This window comes from Pagrus major, chromosome 22, assembly GCF_040436345.1.
Source record: "Pagrus major chromosome 22, Pma_NU_1.0".
In the NCBI taxonomy this organism is placed as follows: domain Eukaryota; kingdom Metazoa; phylum Chordata; class Actinopteri; order Spariformes; family Sparidae; genus Pagrus; species Pagrus major.
This window is the reverse complement of record NC_133236.1, coordinates 9468490-9495315: the sequence shown is the minus strand read 5'-3', so window position 1 is coordinate 9495315 and position 26826 is coordinate 9468490. Positions and strand designations below refer to the sequence as shown.

General features: G+C 38.1%; 2 protein-coding genes across 2 annotated transcripts; one reads left to right on the top strand and one right to left on the bottom strand.

The window, feature by feature from the left end:
- Window positions 1-14684: 14684 nt before the first annotated feature.
- pex3 (peroxisomal biogenesis factor 3) lies at window positions 14685-23103 on the bottom strand. The gene is made up of 12 exons (XM_073492645.1): window positions 22894-23103; window positions 21731-21862; window positions 21516-21597; window positions 21156-21199; window positions 20885-21006; window positions 20600-20666; window positions 20441-20495; window positions 19829-19967; window positions 19672-19742; window positions 19445-19567; window positions 18648-18744; window positions 14685-17784 (listed from the first exon to the last, which is right to left on the bottom strand). The coding sequence occupies exons 1-12, from the start codon at window positions 22964-22966 to the stop codon at window positions 17701-17703; spliced, it is 1089 nt and encodes a 362-aa protein (XP_073348746.1). The 5' UTR covers window positions 22967-23103; the 3' UTR covers window positions 14685-17700.
- Window positions 22715-26498, top strand: adat2 (adenosine deaminase tRNA specific 2). The gene is made up of 7 exons (XM_073492646.1): window positions 22715-22790; window positions 23685-24060; window positions 24475-24579; window positions 25007-25157; window positions 25265-25371; window positions 25631-25703; window positions 26382-26498. The coding sequence occupies exons 2-7, from the start codon at window positions 23965-23967 to the stop codon at window positions 26408-26410; spliced, it is 561 nt and encodes a 186-aa protein (XP_073348747.1). The 5' UTR covers window positions 22715-22790; window positions 23685-23964; the 3' UTR covers window positions 26411-26498.
- Window positions 26499-26826: the final 328 nt, after the last annotated feature.

Sequence of the window (26826 nt, the reverse complement as noted above, 5' to 3'; positions counted from 1 at the left end):
AGAGAGAGAGAGAGAGAGAGGGAAGGGAAACCTCAGCAGCCTGGGCCGCATTCCATTCTGAATCCTGTTCCTTTCTTTAGAGTGTTACTGTTCTGTTTTGTTGTTCTGTTTAATAGTTTGTATGTTATGTCTTATGGGTTTTGATGCAGTTGTATTCTTTTGATTGTAAATTTCATATTTCAACAGAAGTATTTAAAAAAATCTGATGATTGTATCTTGTAATTGTAATATGAACCCTAGAAAGATTAGTTATTGCTAAGTAAAGGACAAGGAGCTGTATCCTTTCAGAGTGGCAGTGACCAAAAAAAGCATAAAAAAGGGGAGATGTATGTATGAAAATGTCAAAATCTTCCGAGGCAACTGAGCAAACTCCATCCTCAGGGGAAGACCATGAGACTGGGTTGAAAGCTCCAGAGAAAGCTAGTAGCAAAATCGAACCTTGATTTCATATGTTTTTGTTAAACTAAATTCAAACCTGTAAAAAATAAAGCAGAAAGAAGTTTAGGACATAAAAAACAAGTACGATTATTTTAAAATGCCAAAAAAACACAATCACCTTTGCTTTCAAGCTGAAATTAAGTTTGTTTCATAAATACTCCATAAATCGTTGTATATCTCCAATAAAAGATGAACTAAAGAATAGCAAGGAATCATAAAACACTGTTTTGAAATGGGACGTATCCCAGGATTCCCAGGCCCCCGAGGCCTCGGCTCTCTGGGCTCGACGTGACGTCACATCCTCTGCTGCTGTTATTTTTAGATCATGTGTAAACTGGGTTGTATAGCAGCTGGGATACACACAAACACACAGCAGTCAGACGCACACACACACTCACACAACCTGTTTCAAGAATGTGTGACGTTAAAACACTACTGGTCTTTATTTGTCTCAGAGTGAAGCAGTGATGTGATGAGACATTACATCACTGTGTTGATATTAATAAGCAGTTAGATATGTTACTATGTAAATAGACTTATAGTCAGAGGTGACATTTCTGGGTCACTGGCTAATATTAGCATCTGTATAGTCTAGATTGATACTTATAAAGAAAAAAAGTCTAGAAAATGACCTTCGAGGAACAGTTCACCCAAAAAATGAAAACTCATTCATTATCTGATCACTATCTACTGGGTGTTTTTAACGAGATGTCAGGACATCTCCAGCTGCGTTTGTGGTGACAGAACCAGATGTTTTTAACGAGATGTCGGGATATCTCCAGCTGCGTTTGTGGTGACAGAACCAGATGTTTTTAACGAGATGTCGGGACATCTCCAGCTGTGTTTGTGTTGAAAGAACCGGATGTTTTATAACGAGACATTGGCACATCTCCAGCTGCGTTTGTGGTGACAGAACCAGGTGTTATTAATGAGACATTGGGACATCTCCAGCTGTGATTGTGGTGACAGAACCGGATGTTTTTAACGAAACACTGGGACATCTCCAGCTGTGTTTGTGGTGACAGAACCGGATGTTTTTAATGAGACATTGGGACATCTCCAGCTGTGATTGTGGTGACAGAACCAGGTGTTTTTAATGAGACATTGGGACATCTCCAGCTGTGATTGTGGTGACAGAACCGGATGTTTTCAACGAGTCACTGGGACATCTCCAGCTGTGTTTGTGGTGACAGAACCGGATGTTTTTAATGAGGTGTCAGAACATCACCAGTCGTGTTTGTGGTGACAAAACTGTCTGCTTTGAACGAGATGTCGGGACATTTCCAGCTGCGTTTGTGGAGGCAGAACCAGGTGTTTTTAATGAGACCTTGGGAAATCTCAAGCTTTGTTACTGGCGACCAAACCCGGTGTTTTTATCGAGACGTGGGGACATCTTCAGCTGAGCTCATGGCAACAAAACTAGGTGTTTTTAAGGAGATGTCAGGACAACTGCAATTATTCTGGGTTTGAAATTCATAGGATGCATCTCTATCCAAGGTTTATATGCAACTTTAATCTTTACACCACAGTGACATCAGATATGAGCAGTTATAAAAACAAATGGAAGAGGAATCACTTCTCTCTCACGCTGCTGTTCCATCATTAAAGTTAAAGTTTAACTTCAGTTCTACTCATTCCTGTTGAAGGCAAACTGTTTCCTGATTCTTGATATCAGCTTACACACACACACACACACACACAGCAGCAGCCTTGTTTTCATTGAAACCATCAGTTTCACTCCACTAATCATGACTCAGCTTGTTAGTGTTGATCCCTTCCCAGCAGTGTCACCATGTTTACGTTGGTTCCTTCTTTTCCTTCTTCTCTGGTATTTTCTCTGGCTGAATGACACAGCAGATCTCCAGCTGCACAGCGAGCTGACATGTAGCCCAGTTTACACCTTCTTTAAGCTCATTTCATCAGATCGTTTCATCTGGCTTCGCCTTGTTTAACCCTGAGTCATTTCATCACAGTCCAGCTTGTTTTGCCCTGACATGTTGTTTATTGTCTAGTCATGGCTTATGAAATCTGACTTCACTTTGTGCAATTTCAGTTTTCCAGTCAAACTATTTATAGTAAATTGTAATCTTTTCATTTTGAGGCACACACACTCACACACAACTAAAGAGGCTGAGTCACAGATGAAAAAAATAGCTTTTTTGTGTTTCAGTTCCATTAAAAGGTTTTACACTAAACTTCTTCTGTCAAGTGTCCTTGAGCACAACACTGAACCTATAAGTCGTTTTACAGATGTTGCATCAAACATCAATGATTTAGATTCAGTTGTAGTCTGGCCTGAGTTTGAGTCTAAAAGACATGTTTCAGTTCTGTGTTTTGAACATTTTTTGGCAGGTTGTACCTTTAATGTCATGATTTAATATCAATATTTGGTAACACTTTAGATTAGGGAACACATATTAACCATGAACTAGTTTCTTATTAGCTTATTCTTATTAAGTGGTTTACAACAACTCCCTAACTCACTATCAATAAGCAGTGATTAGGAAGTTATTGAGGGAAAACTCTCACAGCAGTTAATGGCCTAGTAGTTGCAGAATGTGATCATGCAGAATAAGGCATTAGTAAGTGATTTATAATGGCTTAAAAACAGCCAATATGCTACTAGTATGCATGCTAATAAGAAACTAGTTCATGGTTAATATGTGTTCCCTAATCTTATTGCTCAAGTGAGTCATTCTTCACGTCACCTGACCGTATCTCCCCTTATTTCACATCATCTCATTACATATGATATCAGAACAGCATATTGAAACTAATTTTCTCCTATTAATTCACCTCTAATCGATTTCATGTTATTCAGATTATCCCATCTAATCCCCTATCATCTCATCTAATCTCGCCATATATTTAATCTAGACACATTTCTTTAACTCATTTGTCTTTCATTTCACCATCTTGTTTCAGTAATCTTATACACCCTTCTCTCATGACATCATTTATCTTCCTTCTTTCCCTCTCATATATAAAATGACTCATTGTGAGAGAGGTACGGCCATTTAAACATTGTGACAACATTTGATACTATTCAAACAACATAACAAATCTCATATCATTGTGTCTCTCATCATTTGCCCTTTAATTTCATTCTGCATCACACTATCTCAAATAATTGATTCATTCATCTCATCTTGGCTCACTTTTCTTGGGGGGGGGTTCAGTGCCTTGCTCAAGGGCACCTCAGTGGTAGTTATGAGGAAGACAGGGGAAAGAACTGCCTCTTACTTTCCCCACCCAGATTTATCCTGCTAGTCCAGAGATTTGAACCAGCGACCCTCCGGTCACAAGCTCACTTCTCTAACTTTTAGGCCACCACTTTGTCTCACATTTTGTGTCACTTTACTCATGCCATCCTGTTAGTTTTATTATATTTCCCCTTGAGTCCCTCATCTCATCCTATCTCACCCATTTTATGTCACTTTTCATATATCGTGTGTCATGCCCTTGCTTTTAATTTTCGTCCCATCTCATCTGGTCTCATTTTATCTCTTTTTCTAACTGCATATCAACCCTATTTCATTTGATCTCACCTCATTGCATCTGTGATCCCATCTTAAATTGTCTGATTGTTCAGTATGTCGAATTTCATCGCATACTCTCATTTTCTCAAGTTATGCCATCTAATCTTTCCTAATTAAAACTAATTCTGTCTCTGCTTCTGACCTTATCTTATACAAAATGTTCACTTTCACTTTTCAAAGTTAATCTATCTTTACTTAAACATATATGTATATTTTTAAATGTAAGACTGTCTCGTGTTATTTCAACTATTGTGGCATTATGTCATATTAGCTCACATCATCTATCTATCTATCTATCTATCTATCTATCTATCTATCTATCTATACTGTACATGTCTGTGGGTTTGTGGGTCACTATGACCAATCAAGCAGCTCAGGTGAGATGACATCACCCCCCGATCAGTAGTGTGACCTCAGCCTGCATCATCATGAATTCCTAACAAGGGATCTGAAGGCATCCAATCGGCACAGGCCTGGATTATCAGGTAATGAAGCCTGACGGCGTGCAGCCAATCACAACTCAGGACACAGATTACTGCCTGGTGGGGCTCAGAGGGAATCAATAATGTAGACACACACACACACACACACACTTGCCCTGAGCCCGTGCTTACTACCATTACAGTAAATGACGAAGCCCAGAGGCAGATAGTGTACCAGAGAAAGACGAGGACACACGTGAGGAAAGAGAGACCAGAGAGAAGTGAGAGTAGAGTGAAAAATCAAAGAGGACAGGATGATCTCAGCATCGTGTGTATGATTCACTGCCAGTAGTTGTGAGTCACCTCTATAAAAGCAACTGAGACACTTTAATGCTCAGCTACTGTTCACCTGAGATCTGCTGCAGCCGGTCACATCAGCTCTGTTGATACTACAATCTCAACTGCTGCCTCACTTCTCACACTGATTATTTAGTTTCACCTCGTGTTTTCCTCTCTGTTTTCCGTGCCAGGTCAGGAGGACAGATACTGTTGGTCTTTACTTGCTTCTGAGGATTCGTTTCAGCGTGCAGTTACAGAAACAGGAGCAGAGGTAGCTCCAGTTGTAGAAAGAGGAGTCGGGAATACACAAAAAACAACACCTCGAAAATAAGTTTTAAAAAACATGAATACAAGGTGTTTCTTGCCTGTTATAAGTGAAATAAATCTGCCAGTGGAACAAGTGATTAAACAAGTCAGATTTGTACAGTGTAATGAGACTTTTTGACTTTTAGAAATTAGAGAAATCCAGTGAGATTTTGAGTTTATGCAGTGTAATAGTATCAGTGCTTGTAATGCTACCAGTAGTGATTATAGGACAAAAGGTAGCAGTAGCATAAGGGCTAGCATTGGGTTGATTAATCGATTAGTTGATCGAAAAGGAAATTAATTGCCACCTGTTTTGATAATCAATTAACCCTTTCAGACATTTTCAAAGCAGAAATGTCAATAATCTGCTAGTTCCAGCTTCTAAAATCTGAGTTTGCTGCTTTTCTTTGTCATATATGACGATAAATGAGGAGTCTTTGTGACAAAAGAAGCAATTTGAAGGTGTCACTTTGGGCTCTGAGAATGATGCTTCACAGTTTTTCTTACATTTTTATAAACTAAACATTTAATCCGGAAAATAAACAGCAGATTAAAGCTCCTGTTAGTAAGATACTTGATTTTTGAGTCTCGCTCCCAACTCGTCAAATACTGGCGCTTTCGGATGGCCGACCTGACCTGCAATCCCAAAGGGTCAGTATTACCATCTAACCAACAGGAGCTTTAATCAGTAACAATAATAGTCAGTTGCAGCCCTGTTTTAGTTGTGGCACACTACAGTAATTTTAAATACAGTCGTTTTAAACTTTGATACAACACTTTGGAAAATATCAATACCACAATGAAAAATGTATGCAAAACAGAGGGCACAGAATTTAAGATTTGTAATCACAAGACTCGACAGTTGTAGCTGTATAACGAGGGAGCAGTTAACCTTTAGCAGTAACATGTAGTAGCAGAGGTGGCAGTGCTTTGGTAAGGCAGAGGTATTACTATTAAAGGTAGGGTTTAGCTGTAAAAAATAAACCTGAGGTAATCCCATGATCCCTTGCGGAAAAATTTGATACGTGATGTCAAATGATCCAGAACACCTGAAACTAACCTGAAGGTGAAGCTGCTGAGTCACCATGATGTGGTGAAAACACATCTGACATGACCACAGTGTTTCTGTAGGAAATGTTCCACTGAATGGAAGATTTCACTGATTTGTAATGTAGACCAGTCATGATTTAAATACCTGATGTCAGCTCACAGATCACATGACCTGAGTCATTAGTCATTGTGTCACTCAGCAGGTTTCACAAGGAACTAGTAGAGTTTTGTTAGACGATATACTGATTATAGACAGATATACTGCAGGATGTATTTCTGCCTTTTCGGGAGCTGCTTTATAGTTTGGTGTATTTCATAAACCCAAACTTTATATCTGAGAATATCTTTTCCAGTTAAAATGGTGATACAGGGGTCATTTTGGACCAGCAGTCAACAATGGTACAGGGAGAAATCATGCATTTATCTGACAGTATCATGAAGGGAGTGAAGATATGATGGGATATGTTAATGTTTGAATGCCAAAGCTCTCTGATATGACTGTGGTACAAAAGGTGACTTTGTTATTGAGCAACAAATCCATAAGATCACAAGTCAATGCAAAGAACCAAGGTTATTGTAGTCAAGTTAAGCTAAACCTAAAAGTAAAACTACATTTTAGTTAAAGCTGCTACAAGGAACTTTCACTTGTTGTTGTCTGGTGCCTCCTGTGGAGAAAAGATGACGATGGTGGAACAAACTTAACTGTGTCTTCTTTACTCAGGCTGAGACGCATCAGTTCATCCTCAGAAGTCTGACACAAATATAGTTTTCATTTGTTTGACTCATCCAACCCGGATAAGTCTGACTCCGACCCGGTGATAAGCATTTATAATAACTATACATAAAAAAGCCAGTCTTCTCGCTGATGGTCCTGTCCTGTTGTCCTTATGTAGGTCATATAGAGGCATCAGTATTAAATTGAGACTGTTTCATAACTGTTAAAAAGTTTCTTTTAGTACGATTGACTGAAAAAAAAATAAAAACTAGACTTATGAAATTTAAAAAAACTAAGTAAATCAATATTCTGAGCTTACAAAACTAAACTGATGCATATATGTGGGACGTCTCCGTGACTGTGAGTCAAGTATTACTATTGTAATATCTATCCTGAACCTCTGAAATCTTTCCCCTGACAAATAAACACCATATTTTAATTAAAAAAATAAAAAATAAAACTAATACAGAAATTGATAGAACTACACCAAACCCAACAAAACACCGGGCCACAGATCAGGAATGACGTTGAAAGTGTTGTTGTAGAGGTCGTGGATGAAGAACATATACTGTATTATTACTCAGTTTGAGGACAAAATCAAACTCTGGAAAGTAAAAGTGGTGACAATCATTTATAACTCCTCGAAACACACTAGGTAAACATACAACACATTGTATTTACAAGGACCCCAGGAGGATTATAGCAACCATTTTGTGGAAGCTCATTAAGATCCTACTTAAGAATAAAGAATAAAGACTTACAAAGTAATCTGCCAGGGATGTACATTTTTGTTTGGTCAACAGCGTGTTTCTTGATAAGGCTTTATTGTGGTGTTGAGCTAGGTTCATCTTCTTTGCCGGATGATCTTGCGAGTTTCGTCTTGTTTTGATGTGGCGGCGGGGTCATGACGGAGCACTGATGTCGGTCTGAACACAACCTTCAACCACTGGGCCACACGGAAGCTCAAGAGACCAATTTTTCCACTAAGACAGAAGTAGAAAATAAAATAAAACCCACTGAATGACACATGATGACCTTGATATAAAATCCTTACACAACATACCTGCTGTGTCATTTCAAAGACACACCAATCATCTTGTGTAAGCGTGTTATTTTACTGTTCTCTGATTAGTAAAAACATATGTTGTAACTCTGTAAACCACAGGTCTGGCCCAACACTTTTTACACACATGAAGCATTGGGGTGTTGATATTGAAGTGATTTCACTGAAACTACACACTCTGATTTATGACTGATGAGAATGGCATTTGTTTTTAGTTTCAGTCTTAATCCACCATTCCCAGAAAAAACCTTCATTTTTGCTTTTGTTGCCCACTCTGAGTGACTTCCTGTCTCACTAAGCTGATGAAAATGTGAGGGGATTGGGTGGATTTCTTTAGCTATGATCATACATCGGCTATTATCATCCTGTAGGTTGTGGGACAGGAAAAATGCCTCACTTACAGAGTGAGTAACATAATGGGCTGAATCACATACTGGCCATGGTTTACTGTGAGCAACAATATTGTTTATTGTGTTTGTCAGTAAATTCTGTACTTTGTCAAAGTGAAACAGAGATTAGATGAGATGTTTATCCTAAGTGCAGGACCAAAACTACACATTTAGTTCAGCACTGCTTCCTGTGAAAAATAATAAAAATCTGTGTATACTACCTTTTGATTGTGAGATTTCTCAGAGACTTTACAGACTCTGTTTATGTGAGTAGTATCTTGGTGCCTGCAAGATTAGCATTAATCATAAAATAAAAACATAAAACAATGTGGTAGCAATCGTACTCTCAGCCCGTAACAAAGGTCTTGATGCTGTGTCAGTCTGGAGACACAAAGGTTATGGGTTCAGTATTGTTCTGGGGAATTTGGGGGGTTTTGACGGACTATAAAGAGTTAAAACGGTTTCTTCTTCTCTTTTAAACACTCATTATCACTCAATTTATTCCCTATTTGTAGGTGAATAAACAACTAAAATAAGTGTTTGTGACGGAGAAATTAAATTACCTATTTAAAAAAATATCAAATTAATTTTATTTTCATCTGTTAAAACAAGTGAAAAAAACGTTTTGACGGAATAATACTTTCGAAAAAATGTTGTGATCTAATTAATTTTATCGTTATTATTTTTAGGGTCAGATGGTTTTTTAATTAATTTAATTTTTGTATATATATATATATATATATATATATATACATATACATACATATATATATGTATATATATATACATACATATATATATATATATATATATATATATATATACATACATACATATATATATTACCAGATTTAGATGATCGTAGATGAAGAAATCTATAACAATTATCTTTGCAAAATCCTTTTTTTTTTTTTAACCAGTTTTCACTGAAAAAAAACAAAAAAAAAATTCTAATGTGCCTCTGGGGGCTTCCATATAATAAAGATGATTAATGATGTAATGATTAACAAACACTTTCTGTTTCACCTGAATTTCAAACTAACTCTGCAGCGCACATGTTTTTTCCAAACTCTCCGACAGACAGGAAGCACCTGTTCCCTCCATTATCTTATGTATTTCCACTTCTGCAGCATGGGTCAGTGGTTCAGACGTGCTTGGCATCATGCAGTCAGACAGCGTTCAAAAACACCAGCGGCTCAGTCTTTTAGCTGAACAATGGGGATTTCCAGCTCTGTGCCACAGAAAGGCCAAAGACGAATACTCACTGTGAAGCAAGAACAGCATCAGTTCAAACTGTGACACGCAGTCATGTGGTGCAGGCTAATTTCAGCTGAACCTGTTTTTGCCGTGTTGAACGTGACTCTGTCCTGCAGCACTTTAATTGAAAGCTGCCTGACCGCAAAGAGTTACTCAGCAAATAAAGCCCTTTTTTATGGAACAAAGGCTCCATTCTGCCACTCTGCATGATTCGGCATGTTTATGTGGGGCTCCACCTCTATTTTGGGACACAAAAAATTATTTCGTCAGCACGACACGTTTCATAAGCGACTATCCGACAATCAGCAGAGGAGTGTTGTCAGTTTTCAGCAGGGCAGGTCACGTGGTAATGAGGCTACAGCTGACTAGCAGCTCTGTGATGAAACTCTGTGGAGGTCAAGCACATCACACACATCACACACATCACACTGTTGCAGACCACATGGCATTTTTTTCATCATGTGGCTTTTTGTTAATCATCTGCCAGACAAAGTGTGTGTGTGTGTGTGTGTGTGTGTGCGTGTGCTGTTGTTTTCCTGTTTTCCACTTGGTGAGGACTGACTGTAAATTAGACCTTCACAGTGAGGACTGTTTTTCACAGTGAGGACATTTTGGTCAAAGGGCTGTTTGAGGGTTTGAACAAAGTCTGCTCACTTTGTGGGGACCCTACTCCCATCTGGGGACAAGAAGCAGATCCCCACAAGGAAAATGATAAACATTTAAGGGGGTTCAGACTATGTCTTTTTGGCAAAGTTAAGGTTATTTCACTTTGTTCTAATCTATTTTGATCCAGATTTTAAAATAAAATGCAAACATTACAAGCATCCTTGTTATACTTTTTCATTATTTTATTATATTTCGTATCTAAATCTTGGTTAAAAAAGTTTTAAGTCTAAAAACTGGTATGTAGTACAATTATACATAACTTTATGTAATCTTGCAATCTAACTAATCTAACTCTATTTTTTATTTCATGGCAAAGTGCAACATATTTCATTGTTGTTTGACCATCCACCGTATTCGTAGTCCCCATGATGCCTTGCGCAGATATGGACGCAGATTATGGACGCAACTTCTGGTGCGTCCTGTCACGTTATACTGTGTTGTATGCTTAATAATTGTGACTTAACCAGAACTGGCATGTTCCATGGTAAGAGGGTGCTAATCCTCTGCTAATTACAGCGCTCAGTCTGTGTGGATAGATCTCAATCAGGCTTCCACAGCTGGACAGTGGAATTTTTCTCCATTCTTCTTTGCAAAACTGCTCAAGCTCTGTCAGGTTGCACGGGGATCGGGCGCGAACAGCCCTTTTCAAGTCCAGCCACAAATTCACTATTGGATTGAGGTCTGGGCTTTTTCTTCAAACCATTTCTGTGTAGTTTTGGCTGTATTCTTAAGGTCATTGTCTTGCTGGAAAATAAATAGTAAAACTCAGAACATTTACACATCTTCATCCCCTTGTGCATTGTGTGGGACAGCTGCGTGTCACGCAGTTAGCGTTAAGATCAAGTAAATCTGCAGATTCTGTTTGGGTCTGGTTATAAATATATTACGTATTCAGTACTCAGTGTTAAGTTTCCAACTGTGGTTGTTAAAAGACAACTTTTAATATATTATTCATAACACTGCAGAATGTAGTTGTAAGAAGATATACAGACATTTTAAAGTGCTTATTAACATACAGTCTGTTTGACTTTGACAACTTTTACTTATCCTATGAAGACGTGTATCATATTGATTTAACTGTATTTAACTTGATTTTCATTTAATATCTGTTCATACACCAGCCTCCACTTATGGGTGTCCACTAGAGGAATTATAGTTTTTATAAATATATTAATAAACATGTATATCTGCTTAGAACTGCTTTATGGTGTGTTATAAACCATTTTCAAACATTTATATATTACTGATATATGCCTACATAATAGTGCCAGAAACAGACACTTGTGACTGTATTTAAGTAAATAATAGAATGTTTCTCAGCGTTTGTCACAAGAGACTTTCATCACATGAGAGAGGTTTTTTTTTTGTCTGAGGAGAATCAAGCGTAGGAACACTTCTTAATGAGTAAACCTGTTAATGAACGTAAACATTGCAGCTCTCAATATGTGAAGATTCTAAGAAACTAGTTAAAAATAAACCTTGGACAACAGACGGCAGCAGCTCAGTTCAGTGTGATGTCATGTTTCATTCTTTTAACCATTTAAGCAACAATAAAAGATCAGTGTGTGTCCTCCTTATAAGGAAAAATGTCAGAGAGGGTTAACGGAGGAGATGAAGTCATCTCTTGAGTCACACACGACCAGGAAGAAAATGAATGTCGTTATGTGCCCAATCACACATACACACACACACACACACACAAGACATAAACTTTATAAAATTACATTTGGAATTCACAGGGAAAACCTGTGGGATATTTTCACTGAAAGAAAAACAAGTTTTTTTTATTTGTGGCGAACATTCAGCACATGAACATTAAATTTGATTGTGAAAATTGCAGATCTTTTCTGATCCCAAGTGAGTGTATATACTAAACTGTAGAGTTTTAAACCCAGATTAAGATAGAAGGAGAATTGACCGCAGGGAAAACAATTTCATTTTTTGTCACAATTAATTGATTTAGACCGAGACAAAAGCTGAAATATGATCGTAATCTTCTTATGACTATGATCCAGTAAAGATGTGTCCTTCAGATGAGCTGAAGCCCAGACTGAAACACTTCCTCCTCCCTTACGAGACGGTCTGTAATCAGCCGTCAACCTGGAAAGTCAAACATTTACATGTGAATCAGCAAGAAAGTCGACAAGATGCCAAATAACAAGGAACAAGTTTTATGATACCTGAGTGAAGAGTCTGAACGGATTAGTTAATATGACCGAATAATGCTTAAGTGTGACGTGTCTCATGAATTCTTCTCTTCACTTACCTGAAGCCCAAACCTCTTCTAAACCTATTCCAAATTCTTAAACTTAAACTGATGAGGACGTTTTTTATTTGTATTTCTTTTTTTATAAATTAACTTTACTGGAGGAGAGAGTCTGGGGCAGAGCCAGACCTTCTGGAGGAATAAACACCCGGAGTCACACCAGATTCTGCTCTGATCCTCCCGATGGGAGGAAATTACTTTTAAACTTTTGGGATTAAAAAGTGGATTTATCTTCACTCCTGTTTATCAACCTGACTGAAGCACCACTGTCAGGTGCTTATGTTCTGTGATGCACCTCTCAAAAAAAGTTGATTTATAACCTTCTTGAACAGATTTAGTTGAATTGCTGTTGTATTTGACTGTATGAGCTTAGAAACTGACGACAAACCGTATATCATAGTTTGTGTTCTAGTTTGTTGTAACTTACATGATGGGCTTGTATATCTACACCTCTGATACATAGTATTTTCTGCATTAGGCCTGTGTGGTTAATCTGGAAACAAGATTGAAAAAGAAATATTTTGTTTTTAAGAAATCTTGAGAGATGTGGTTTTACTCTGTAATTTTTCATTGTGCATGAGGAAGTAGCCTCTAAGGGTTTTCCTCCTGTCCTCCCAAGTCCCCAGCTGGCCCTCAGTCCAACACTTTTAGTACATGTGTAACTGATGAAGGGACTTTCCCTCAGGACTAGAAGGAACTCAGTGTGTTTCCACTGCAGGGACCAGGATCTAAATTAAGTTACGAGAGCCTTATTTTACTCCCACAAAAAGTCCTTACCCAGGGCCAATGCCTTCCAAAGTACATGACCGTTGGGGGATGGGACTTGCAGAGCTGAATAATTCTGTCATTTTTTTTGTTGTATATTAATTGTCAGCGGACTAATTTGTTTCAGCTTGGCAAACAACAAAGGGCTGAAGGAAGCTTTTAGTTCCTTGAGAAGTAGTTCCTGGGCTAAGTTCTGGGAACTGGGACAGGGTTTTTCTCCACCTGCTGCTTTGTTATGAAGCATCCAGACCTCTGAGGTCATCAGGTTTCGGTCCTGAGAGTCAAAACTAAACATGGAGAAGCAGCATCAGTTGTTATGAACTATATATCTGGAACAATCTCCCAGAAAACTTCAGGTCCACTCCAACTGTCACCTCTTTCAAATCAAGGCTGGAGACATTTTTGTTCGCCGCTGCCTTTTATTGAAGCAATGTGAAGGCTTTGATCAATATCCTGAGCTGCACTGCAACTTTTTATTGTCTTGTCTTTATTAAACCTAGTCTATTTTAGCTTATTTTTCTATTTTTAACTTTTTGTTTTGTTTCTTGATGTCTTCCTTCTTGTTTTTAATGTCTTTTAGGGTAATTTCACGCCCCTGTAGAGCACTTTGAGTTGCCTTGTGTCTGTACTGTGCTACACAGATAAACTTGCTATGCCACATGAAGTTTTTATGACATCAATATGCCTCAAAAACAGCTTTGAAAGAAAAAACTAATGAGCCACACTGATTAAGCAGATAACCAGGTCACATGGGTGGAAGAAGATGTTCAGGAGCTTCTTTTGTCCAGCTTGTTTACGTCAAGTCCTACGTTAACTAGCCCGCCGTGAAACTTGAACTCTGTCCACAGTTGTATAATCAGTTTTATCTGGCTAAATAATGACCAGTTCACACGACAAAGAGTGCAGTGTTAAGTTATAAGTAAAGGGATTTCCCATCCTTCATGTCCATTGTCACAGTCTGTAAAGAACTCAGAATGAATAATAAAAGACAAGAGTACACGTGCTGCCTTTTTTCACAGCACATTCAGGAGGTCTGTCACATGATCCAATAGAATAAAAGATCTGCTTTCGTCCTGCTTGTGCTCATTTTATCTCCTTTCTCGAAACTGGAATGTAAACAAACATTTATCTTTAGAATTCCATACACAGGTTGACTTTGATTTGACATGCCGCGTCTCAATTATGGAACAGATTTTCCTAAATTCATTAATCATTAATTAAGAGGTGACATCATCCTCTGTTGAATTATGAGTCACAGTTGTAACTGCACGGTGGAGGATTTGCCAACAGCAGTTTTTTTTCCCCAACATGCTGGCTCTTATCTCATGATGAAACTGTTTCCTGCTGCAGGAGGGCGCCCCCTGTTGACGCAACCATGTCCTGTTAGCTCTTGGGTAATTGAATCCAAGGAAACCTTTTCACAATTTGTAGTTTAGACATTTAAAAAGGAACACAAGCTGAACAATGAGTATGAAATCACATTTGACGTTTATTATCTCTTCAATAGATTTCTACAAACATACATTTCAGCTGTCATTCAGGATGTTTTGCTTCAAAAGGCATAACATCACTGATTACATACACAGATTTACATTCTCACCTGACTGTTAATGTGATCCAGGAATCAGGAAGTTATCTGAACTGTCACCTGATGTTTACTCATCTCCTGAGAAGGAAAATGAATCTGACACTAGAAAAGACAGACTCACGTTTCCTCTCCACAAGCTGCTTTCGGGTAAATCCCAGCAGCCACTAAAGCTTCAGAAGCATTTTTGTTTTATAGTTCAAGCCTCAAGACTTCAACAGCTTTGCTTTACTTTACCAATTTATCACTGGGCTTGTAAGGCCAATTAGATGATTTTAGGAACTGAGAGTTTTTTCCTTTTAAACAGCAGAACTGAACTGAATTCATCAACTATAACAGGACTGAGAAAAAACTTCATTCATAATATTAGGTAACACTTTATAGTAATAATCATTAATAAATGGTAAATTAATAGTTAATTAAACTTTAGTTAATGATGGAATGCTTTATAAATTATTTATTGCATGTGCAAAACTTAACAAAAAATATCAACAGAATGTGAAGAAATAACAGTTTTAACGTTATGACATCTGTTTTGAGTTGCAGAGATGTCTACTGAAGTTAGCATGCTAACCAGCTAGCAACAACTTGTTCCAGTTCAACATTCCTTTGCTAGCGACGTTAACACCAACACTCCCCTGTGCTCCGAGCTCCCAGTCTAGACCACTGGATGCACGACTAATCGAGCTAACTAGCAAACAGCAGCTACAGTTAGCAGCAGTTAGCACCTTTACGCATTTACAAAGTATTAAAGTCATCAGGTGCAGCTTTACTCAATAAATGGTTTATAAAGCTTTTCATTGTTAACAGTGAAATAATTATTAACTTAAGGTTCATTAACAAGAATTTTACCATTTATTAATGGTGTTTACTATTTTGTTATGCTTGAGTTCATGTCAGGTAGATGAATTAAAAAAAAAAAAAAAAATCGCCTTTCCATTTGAGCTGCAACAATAAATCGATAAATTAATTAGTTGTCAGCTGATAAATGAATGGCCAACAAAATGCTCTGATTCCAGCTTGTTAAATGTGAATATTTTCTGGTTCTTCTGTGACAGTAAACTAAATATCTTTTGGTTTAGTTTAGTTGTTTACCAGATCTCGTCTGGCTGGCACACACATGATTCACATATCTAATCAGACAGGGTGGGATAGAGCTCTCTCAGATTTCTTGGCCTCTTGGATATCTGTCTTCTAATTTCCACACAGAAGCTTTTCCAGAAGTCACTTACATACAAATTTAGTGAAAACAAAAGTGTAAAACATAAAGAAATGAGGGGAAACACAATCATCATCATCATTCCAAAACAACATGACCTGCCACGTGTGAGAACAGTGATAATAAAGCTGCTCATTCCTACAAAATGACCTCTTTGGATGTTTAGTTACCTAATATTATTGTCACGGACTGAAACACAGATTGAAAATGTAGTCAATGTAATTTAGCTTGAATTGGAATGAAGCCCTTCTTATAGGGGCAAGAGAGTCCATGAAGAAGAGTGACATCTGCTGGACAGAAATTAAACAACACGTACAGCGTCGGTTCTTAGACACTGAAGTAAACACTCTGAAACACAGACTGAAAGACAACTCAGTGTTTGTCAGAACATCTTTACGTCTGTGTGCTTTATTTTAAAAGACGAACGGCTGTTTTGAGGATGGAAAAAGTACAACTACCCAGAAGTGCAGTTGGACTGGTGTGAGTTTGTTAATAATGTGTTTTAGTTAAAAGTTAGTTAAATTTAAACCATTTAATGTCATCCACCTGATAAGTCGGTGATCTGACTGCATATTTAATTTGGAGTTAATCAGTGATTTTTACCATTATTTCTTATTTTAAAATAACCAAGACTGCCTCACTTAACGTTGCACTTCCTGTGACGTAACTGTTGCGCATGTGCACATTGCGACGTTGATGCTGAAACGATATACTGTGCAGTCCTAGTCCTGGACAACTGGAGGAAGTTGCGTTCAATTATAATCGTATTTACTGAGCTTTAAAAATTCTGATGCTGTGCATCATCGACTCAAAGCCTCAGTATTAGATGACCTGGGAATGACTCTCAACGACCAACAATCCTTCTCCAGAATCACCTGGGCTCCTCCACCTTTTATACATTTCAAACTGATTTAAATATGTCAGGCTTCAATAGATTTTCCAGGTAAATGAAGTAATTACTGGATAATGGACAAAGAAATGCAAAAAAGATGCAATTTAAAAATATTTCATCAGCACAAAAAAACCCACCTCCATTCACGCATAAGCCCACATCGGTCCGACCCTGCACACTTCCCTCTATAGCCTGGATTATGTAGTGAAAATAAAGAACGGAAAAAAGAAAACCGTACACATTGTAAACCATTCTGATATCCAAACACAGTGAGGGTGCAGAGCAGAGAGCTGGAAACGTGAGAAGACATAAAACACTCACCACTGCTGATGGAAAAGGGGAAAATCTGGGAGATCAACGTAAACTGCCGATGTTTCAGTGTCATCTTGTGTGAAAAAGTGGAAATCAGCTCTGAACAGTCGCGAACGATCCTCCACCACACTTTTTCCCCAGTGTGTATCGTCCCTCAGGGTAAATAAGACCACACTACCAGGTTAAATAAGACTCCATTCCCAAGATGCATTACTCTCAGGGTTAATCACATGCTCTGATGTGACTACAAACCCAGAGCAACCAGTTCAGTAATCCACAGTGGCGCTGTTCACAGATGCTCCCACTGCTGCTTCATCGTGGACTGTTTTCTCATCACTCAGCACTGTCACAGAGTGAAACGTCTGCAGGATTTGGAGGAGAAAAGGAAGGAGGGATCAACAGTCCAGGGCTTGTATCACTTCTTTTTCCATCTGTCTTTTCTTCCTCTGAATTCTCCTTCTTCTCCTCGTATGTCAGTTATTTCTGCAGCTCCTGTGGCGTGCTGAAGGTCTCGTAGACGTTGGCCGCAAACTCTTTGACCTGGTCGTTCATCAGCAAGTCCTGAGGAAGAGATACGGAAAATTAGAGACAGAGACGGAGATGAGAAAGACTGATGACACTGATTCTGCTTTTGTTGGTTCTGTGCTTTAATGTGTAAAATAAACTTAAAATTGTCTGACATGTCTTGAAAAGAAGTTAACTGATGGGTCCATATGACATGCAATAGGTCAAGGTTTAGAGCGCCCTCTGCTGGATTACCAGGCAAACTACAACTTATACACTTCTAACAGGTTATTATAGCTCATATATGAACTTTTCATCCCACAATCAAATCAATGTGCAAATCTCAGGGAAAAAAGTGAAAAATTTAGAACAAAATCACTTTTATAGTTTCAGAAAAGAGGAAAATCTCTGATGTGACTTTCAATCACGAGCAGACGTTCAGAAACTGTCCCTCTAAAAGTGACAAAATATATGAACTGTCGAATCAAAGAATAAGTAAAGAAGATCACGATCCGACCAGACATCTGATGCCAGCAGCTTTTGGTACTTGACAGTTTCTGACACTCGCTGCTACGACACATTTCGGTCACTATAACAAAAATAAAAAAAGGTTTGATACCCAGCTTTAGCAGTCAGTGGTTATAAACCCAAGAGCCCACGAGTGCAGATGTTTTTGAGACACTTAAATTAAGAGTTTCTTGTCCTCTCTTTAATAAACATTAAAGACTGATACCTAATTACTGTCAACCTGCACATAATAATTTACACTTAGAATCTGATCAGAGCGTGGGATCTGTTTACCACTAAGCAAACAGAATGTGGACTTTGTTTTAATTGAGCCAATATGGGCAGCCCGACACAACAAACAAGGCACAGTCTGACCTGTTGGGTTTTATTTTCCAATGTTTGTGTGGTTTCACCTGAACAAAGTGGCTCGGAGTCTCACTGCAGATGGTGTTGATCTGACCGTTGACGATGGGAATGATCTTCGCCAGCGGCAGGCTGACTGCAGACAGACTGAAAACACACACACACACACACACACACACAGAAACAACTGAGTCATGTTGAGGTCAATGTCGACATGGAGATATGTGTCTGGACTTCAGTCACAAAAAAAAAAAAACACAATTGTTCTGCGGCAATGAGCGAATAACCAGACATTTAAATCACTTCAAAACAAAAACATTAAAGGCCTCTGCTGTACTTCTGGAAAACTGGTTGAGAGGTTTGAAAGTAAAATGATGTAATTCCTCAAAATTAAGCAGGAAACAATTTACTTATCCTACTGGATGTAGCAGGAAAATAGTAACGTTGGATAGAGCGGCAACAATTTATCAATCAGTTGTCAACTATTCTGATTATCAATTCATTGGTTTGAGTAATAATTCTCAGTGACAGTAAAATGAATATCTTCTGGTTTTGGACTAAATGAGACATTTGAGGACGTTGTCTTGGGCTTTGAGAAACACTGATTGATATGTTTCACCATTTTTTTAAAAACATTTTATAGGCCAAACAACTGATCGATTAATTGAGAAAATAATCAAAAGATTAATATACAATAAAAAAAAGCATTCGTTGTAGCCCTAATGTTTATTTCAGCTGCATCAACTTCTTCTATTAGTGTTTCTTGTGACCAACAACACACACATAAAAAACCCATGATAAACCCAAATGTATCTGTGAAAAAAATAGAACATTTCTGTCAGCTGACCTATCAGATGCAGAGCTCGGGGAGGAGTCACCGGGAGGTGGCCGGAAAAACTCGGCCAGGTTGTCAAGGAGACGAGAGAAACCTCTGTTCAAACAGGCGTTCAGGACCGTGGTGAAGTCTGGACTGAAGTCACAAACAAACACACACACACACACGTCAGAATCATGAAACACATACATCTACAGGTGGACAAACACATGAGTAACACACAAAGGTGTGGTGTTTACCTGTCCAACATGTCTCTGGTCTCGTTTAACAGTCTGATGGTCAGAGTATCCTGTTCTGTCAGCCCACATGCCTGACAAAGATGGACAGAAGATGTATCAATACACAGCTCTGTGAATACTTCTGTGTATCACTCTGTTTGTGTGTGTGTGTAGTGACCTGATCAGCGAGTGCGTTCTCGTCGTCAGCCAGCATGTACCAGGACAGCGGCCGCTCAGAGCCGGCCTCCACCTCCGCTCTGATCCAGCTCAGCTGCTGCTCCACCTCCAGCAGAGACAGACTCTGCTTCAGAGACATGCTGCAACCAACAGAGAGTTTATCAGCAACTAGTTTCTACACTGATTTATCATTTTAAGTCACTTAGTCATAAAAAATGAAAACATTTTCTGTTTCAAGCCTCAATGTGTGACAATTTTGTCTTTTTTCTCTATTTTATCTCATTGTAAACTGATTATCTTGGTTGTTTTAGACTGTTGATTGTGGTTTTGAAAGTGTTACATGGGGCTCTGGGAACATTTTTACACATTTTTAACATTTTGTAATCTAAAATTTATACCGAAAATGTAACAATGCAAATTACAGCTGCAACAATTAGTTAATTAGTCTTTGGGTTTTGGACTGTTGGTTGCAAAACAAAAAATTTCAAGACATCACTTTGGGATTTGGTTAATCATGATGAGCATTTTTCACAATTGCTTGGCATTTTATAGAGCACACGACAATGTGATTAACAAAAAATGTAATAAGTAATTATTAATTAGGGACACTCACCCTCCCAGGGAGTTCTGTACTGCTTTCTTCACTAGTGTCATCAACTCTGTCAAACCTGGAGAGAAAGACAGAGAGAGAGACGGACAGACTGAGGTTAAACAGTGTTGAATAAAAAAAAATGTTGTGGTGTGTGTTTGTGTGTAAGTGTGTCCATCCTACCATCTCCAAGTAGATGTTGGATACTGGAAAGGTACTGCTGTTGAACATCTGGAGGAGCCAGAGGAGTCTGAGAGAAAAAAACACAAATAACACCCACATGAGTAAATAATGCTAAAATATCTCCAGCTGATCTTTCTGGTTTATTCTTTTTGGGCTTGAGCTTGGACTTCAAATATCTATCTACGCCAATGTGAACAGCCAAACTCACAGATCTGCATTAAAGTTACTACTGTGTTCTAACAGGTTCTCTAAGCAAAAGAAGCAGATGAATGCGGCGTTCCTCACCATTGTGTTCTTGCCCACAGAGTTGTCCAGGTACAGGTATCCTCCTATGATGTTCAGCTGGACTCTCAGTAGAACCACCAGCATGCAGGTACTGTACACGCCCACGATGGTGCGGGTGAAACCTGAATGAGACAACAAGATTCACACACCTTTGATCTCCAATCTCAAGTGAATAATTTTAAAATAAAGTTTTTGTTTATCTGCAGCAGAGTAACTAATTAATTATTATAAATGTGTGATATTACACAGTTTGCTGATATGAAGAACTTACTGATGATCTTTAAATCTTCCCAGATTTCGAGCTTATTGGCTGGTCTGTGAGAAGATGTCAAAGAAGAAAAAGCGGACTTATTGTTTTGTTTTACATCATCAAGACTGCACATCACGCTGTACTTCACAGCACACTTTCTATTTCAGTAAATTAATACTTAAATTTGATGGTTGAGAGCAACAAATCATCTAGAAATGGTGACAAACCAGCAGATTTTCATAAAATAATGTACACAGAAAAAAAAAATCTAAACTATCTTGGCCTTAAACATATAGAAATATGTAAATTTTGAGTACAAGTGGAAAAGGAAATGTTTGATTTCATCTATTGAAGCTAACCCTCATAGAGACTTTGACTCACTTGGTCTTGAGTAGTGCAGTTAGATTTTCTGAATTCAGTTGATTGATGATGGCTTCTTTCAGTGGAGGCAGCATGGACAGCACTGCAACACACACACACACACACACACACACACACACACACACAGTACAGCACAGTACATTATGAGTAGTACTCAAAAGGATTTGTGAAGAATTCAGAATTATTATTGAGAAGGACCAGTTTAAAGTCATTACCCGTCATGTTGCAGGTCCTCTGGTTGCTTTCAAAGTGGAACTGTCGTCTGGCCTGAGCAATGTACTCGGTCGCCTCCTTCTCCTGAATGTCCCTGATCTTCTTCTGGGCATATTTACCCAGGAAGTACACTCCTGGGGATCACATATAAATAAGAAATAGTACTAACTTGTATCACACACACAGGAAATAACCTCAACCATCAATCACTCTTTAAGATGAGTCTGAGCTGCATGAGTCACCAGGAATGTGTCCTGGTTAAAGCACAAATGTGTATTTTGGAATAGGAGCTCCCAACAGTGTATATTTTTAGTTTTAGATATTTAAATTTCATTTTCATGTAAGGCAAGTGGACACCTAATGTTTCTTTCTCTCTTTTAGGTTTACCTTGAAACCCATGCAAACTCTTTCAGTACAAATATATTCATATTTAACATTACCATGAACATTCATCCATTTTAAATGCTACTAAAGATGGCATTACTTGGTTAGCTATTAGTAATTATTAGAAAACTAATTAGGTATTTGACAAGACAACACACTTACGCAACCTATAGTTTCAATATAGCCAAATGAGATCAATCTGACACACTCACAGGTCAGCAATTTAGCTAAATCCAATTGTCATGGATTATCCTGGCCTCTTAATGAAAGCGATAAGGCTTGGCGACAAGTTAAGATGCTAACATTGAGCATCCATAAGTGCTCTTCTCACGCATGGAACTTCTCGCCAAACTTCATTCAATTTTCTGGCAATTTAAATGTCTTGCTCATTTATATAGCGTCAAGTAAAATACAAGCAGATATCCTCATTGGATCGTTACAAGTCATTTTAAAGGCGACACAGAACCAACACACTACTTGGCGTTCATTTCAGTAATAGTTGACTTTTGTCCTCTACCTTTACCACAGTTGTTTTCTTGGCTTGTACTAGGGTGAACTGTACTTCAATGTTGGAAATAATGCTGCTTGGTTGAAAATATAGATGCCGAAGTGAAAAGACACACTGTTCAACCTCTTAAAAGCTCTTGAAATATATATTTTAAAGCATAAGTTATATCGGTGAGTAAGAAAATACGTTTTTAATCACGATTTTTAGTGCAGTCAGGCATGTTGCTAAAGTTATTAGCTAGCTAGCTATAAGAAGCTAACAGGACCCCGTTACCTCCAACTACAGCTCCGGTGAAGATAAATTTTCTTTTGTGGCGTTTAATAAAATTCCAGACAGATGAAAACATCCTCGGACAGTGACAAGTTCAGAAACTAAAACTCAAACAAACACTCCGCACTTTTAACTTTGTGCTGACTGTTTAACGGACATGTTATTTGAGGAGTTTTCGGTTAGCTAGCAACTCCCTGCTACCATGCTAACTGTCAAAACTACCAAAGCATGTCGGTGAAGACAGGAAGCGCAGGCTGGCTGTCACAAGTTCCGGTTACAGATTTCACAATAAAATGCGAAGCAGCGGATATCAAACTGAAAACAGACTGTTAAATAAATCAGTTTATATTCGTTATTTGGTTATGTAATCAAAGTAGTATAATGCTGGCATGTTCTGGTCTTTCAATGCCAGTGGTACAAGATGTAGAGAAAGGTCCTGAGAGATTGAATAAAGAAGAGTCAAAGTTGAGTTGGAGCTGAGGCTTAAAATGATTTCACTATCAAATGCATACACTGGTAAAAATATATATATTATTAGTAAATAAAGCTTCTGATGCAGTCATTTTTCATGACAGAAGAGACAAAAATTGCTGGCAAATGACAAAGGCAGCACCAGTGAGCTCATACTGTACAGACTCTATTGCATAATTTGGCTATATCTTGGATATATCTGATCAAGAAACCTGATCAAAAAAATATGCTTCATGAAGTCTGTCAAACCCGAAAACATGAAGGCATGTCTGCCACACTGGTTAAAAAACCCTTAGTAAATCAAGCTTTTATTTTGTACGCAGGATGACTCGATTTCTGGTTTACATCCAGTCAAGTGTAGTCAACTTGACGCGTCGAGAACATCGGCATGAACGTGAAGATGCGTGGTGCCATCGGGCAGTTCGATTAGTCATGTCTGGAACTGGTCCGTCCACTATTATCTTCCCCCATCAGTGCAGGTACTCGGCGTGTGAACTACAGCGGATGACATTTTGACAAAAAAATGAAGAAATAAGCTACAAACACTTATTGAATAAGAATATTATGACTTTTGTTAAGTAGAGTTACGTGGTAACAGTTGTCATGGGAACAGAAGAAGGCGGTGAACCGGATTCGGCAGGAAGTTTCTGTCCGAGTGATGAGGAGATTGAGAAGTGGATGGACAGCGCTTTTGACATGGTGAGAGATAAATGTCAGTGATTGTAATGAATAAGTCATTTAACTGACATCTATTGTTTTCTCAGGAGAACTCCAGGATGTGATAACTAACGATTTTGTCTTGATTTCTCCCTAAGTCTAAACATTACATCCCGGAACCATCTTTTTTAAAACAGAAAATAAATAAACATTCAATTATTAAAGATAAATTGCAAAAAATGTCTTTATCAAGCTTCTTAAATCTTTTATAGAATAAATAATCAATCAATCAATCAATCAATATAAAAAATTATTTTCAGATTAAGTGATCATAAAAACAATTACTGCAATCAATGACTGTAATCTCCATGAGTGTTACATCTTTGTGTTTAATCTTTTCTGAGTCTAAATGTGTATTTTGTTGTATTGTGGCCTTTTGTCTATGTTTTGCTGCAGGCCAAAGATGCTCTGGAAAACGGAGAGGTGCCGGTAGGATGTCTGATGGTCTACAACGATGAGGTCGTGGGCAAGGGACGGAATGAAGTCAACGAGACCAAAAATGTAGGGAAAATAAGAGATCGTGGTGACTCTGTGTGAACACAACTCAAGATGTTTTTCTATTTCCATGGACAAAACTTGACTGCACCTCATGCAGAAATCAGTCTGTTTGGTTTGATTTTTGTCATGTCAATAAAAAATATAAACATGTATAGTCTCCAAACCACCACAGTAACTTAATATTTGGGAACAGGCATATGTAGCATATTGCATAGCATATTGCATTTCAGGTAAAGTCAGTGCTGCATATTAAAAGTACATTGTTTGCCAAAGCTAAACCTTCACCTCTAAAAAAAATGTTAATTTTCAAAGGGAGTTTGGTATTAGGTTTATCCAGCTGAAATAGAACATGACGCCTGAGCTATGCATTACATATAGTATTTTTCTGTGTGTGTGTGTGTGTGTGTGTGTGTGTGTGTGTGTGTGTAAGGCCACTCGTCACGCTGAGATGGTGGCCCTGGACCAGCTCCTGGACTGGTGTCGCGGCCGCAGCCTGGACGTGAGCAGCGTGTGTGAGCGAACAGCCCTGTACGTTACCGTGGAGCCGTGCATCATGTGTGCTGCAGCCCTGCGCCTGCTCAGTATCCTGCACCAACTACTGTGTGTCTATGTGTGTGTGTGTGTGTGTATGTATATTATGTATGTGTCTGCGTGTGTTGGCAGCTGTTATTCCTTCATCAGCTGTCAGACATCCCCGTCGTCGTGTACGGCTGCAGGAACGAGCGGTTTGGAGGCTGCGGTTCAGTCCTGGACGTTTCCTCTGCAAACTTACCTCAGACTGGGAGCACGTTCAAGGTCTGTGTTGGTGTCTTTTTATGTTTGTCTACCTTCTGTCTTTTATTTGTGTGTGTTTTGTCAATGGGAAAGGCTACACTGTTCCTTTGTGGTGATGTTCATGGGTCAAAAATCTGGATGGAAATCTGTTACAGCGGCAGGTTAATGCTCATGCTTTTTTTTTAAAAGACATGATCAGTTGTCACATACTAGGTGTAAAATGTGGCTGTCCACATACTTTTGGCCTCATAGTATAAATGACTGTGTATCTTGTGTTCAGTGTGTTTCAGGTCACAGAGCAGAAGAAGCTGTCGAGATGCTGAAGACTTTCTACAAACAGGAGAATCCAAACGGTGATCAGAAACTATCTCTTCTTTCTTCTTCTTCTTTTTCTCTTTTCACGTCTCTCCTTATCTTATTTTTGCTCCACTTTATATATTTTTTGTCTAATTGAGATCTTTTCTGTCGTCTTCTCTTCAATCTTTCTTTCAACTATATTTAGTAAGTTAAGGAAAAGCCCCAGATTATTTTCCGTTAGAGGTAGAGACACAAACTTTGCTGAGGAAAATGCCAAGACGTGGCTACACATGACAAAATAAAAATTTTGGATTTCACATATTTATCATGCCTTAACTAGTAGATGAAGTTGATTTAAAAAAAAAATTATAATAATAATAAAGCGTAAAAAAATCACCAAAATAAGTTAAGTATACCTTTGACTTTCTTGATGTCATATTTACATGAAATCAAAGCACATGTTGAAATTAAATCGGTCTGAATCCAACGGTACCAAGCATTTGATATTACTCTGTAGTTTTTGAGTCACAGCCATGTCTGTATCATCTATTTTTAGTCGTTATTCACATTTTAATGTTTTTCACAAAAACAATTTTTGGCCCTTTTCTTTTCAGAGTTGAGTTTTTATATAGATTCACATTAACATTTCTTTAACTGTTCTAACATTTCCACTTTCTTACCTGTTCTGAGTTTTCCTTCCTCTTACAGTTTTCTTTACTTTCTGTCTCTTTCAGCCCCCAAACCCAAAACAAGGAAGGACTGAACCTTCACGGACTAATCGGCTGTAAATCAACTTTTTATATTGCCTGTATTCACCTTTTTTAATGTAATAAATGAAATTATAAATATTGTTTGTGTGTTGCATTCAGACTTCCTCCAATTTGTTGCTCATCAGACAATCTGCCAGCAGAGGGCGCAGTACACCAGCTAACTTCCTATAAAGGAGACATGTTTACCATCTCTGAATATTAACCCAGGAGAAAATAACACTGCTGCCACTTTAAAATGATAAAACCTTTTATCTCCAGAACATCAGCTTTTCATCTGGTGATATTCTGTCCACTCATAGACGAGCATGTGATACTTAGAGTAAAGTAAAAGATATCAAATAATCATCATTAGAAAGTCCAGATGTTTAGCAAAGAAAAATCAGAATTTAATTCAGTTTAATGTTGATTT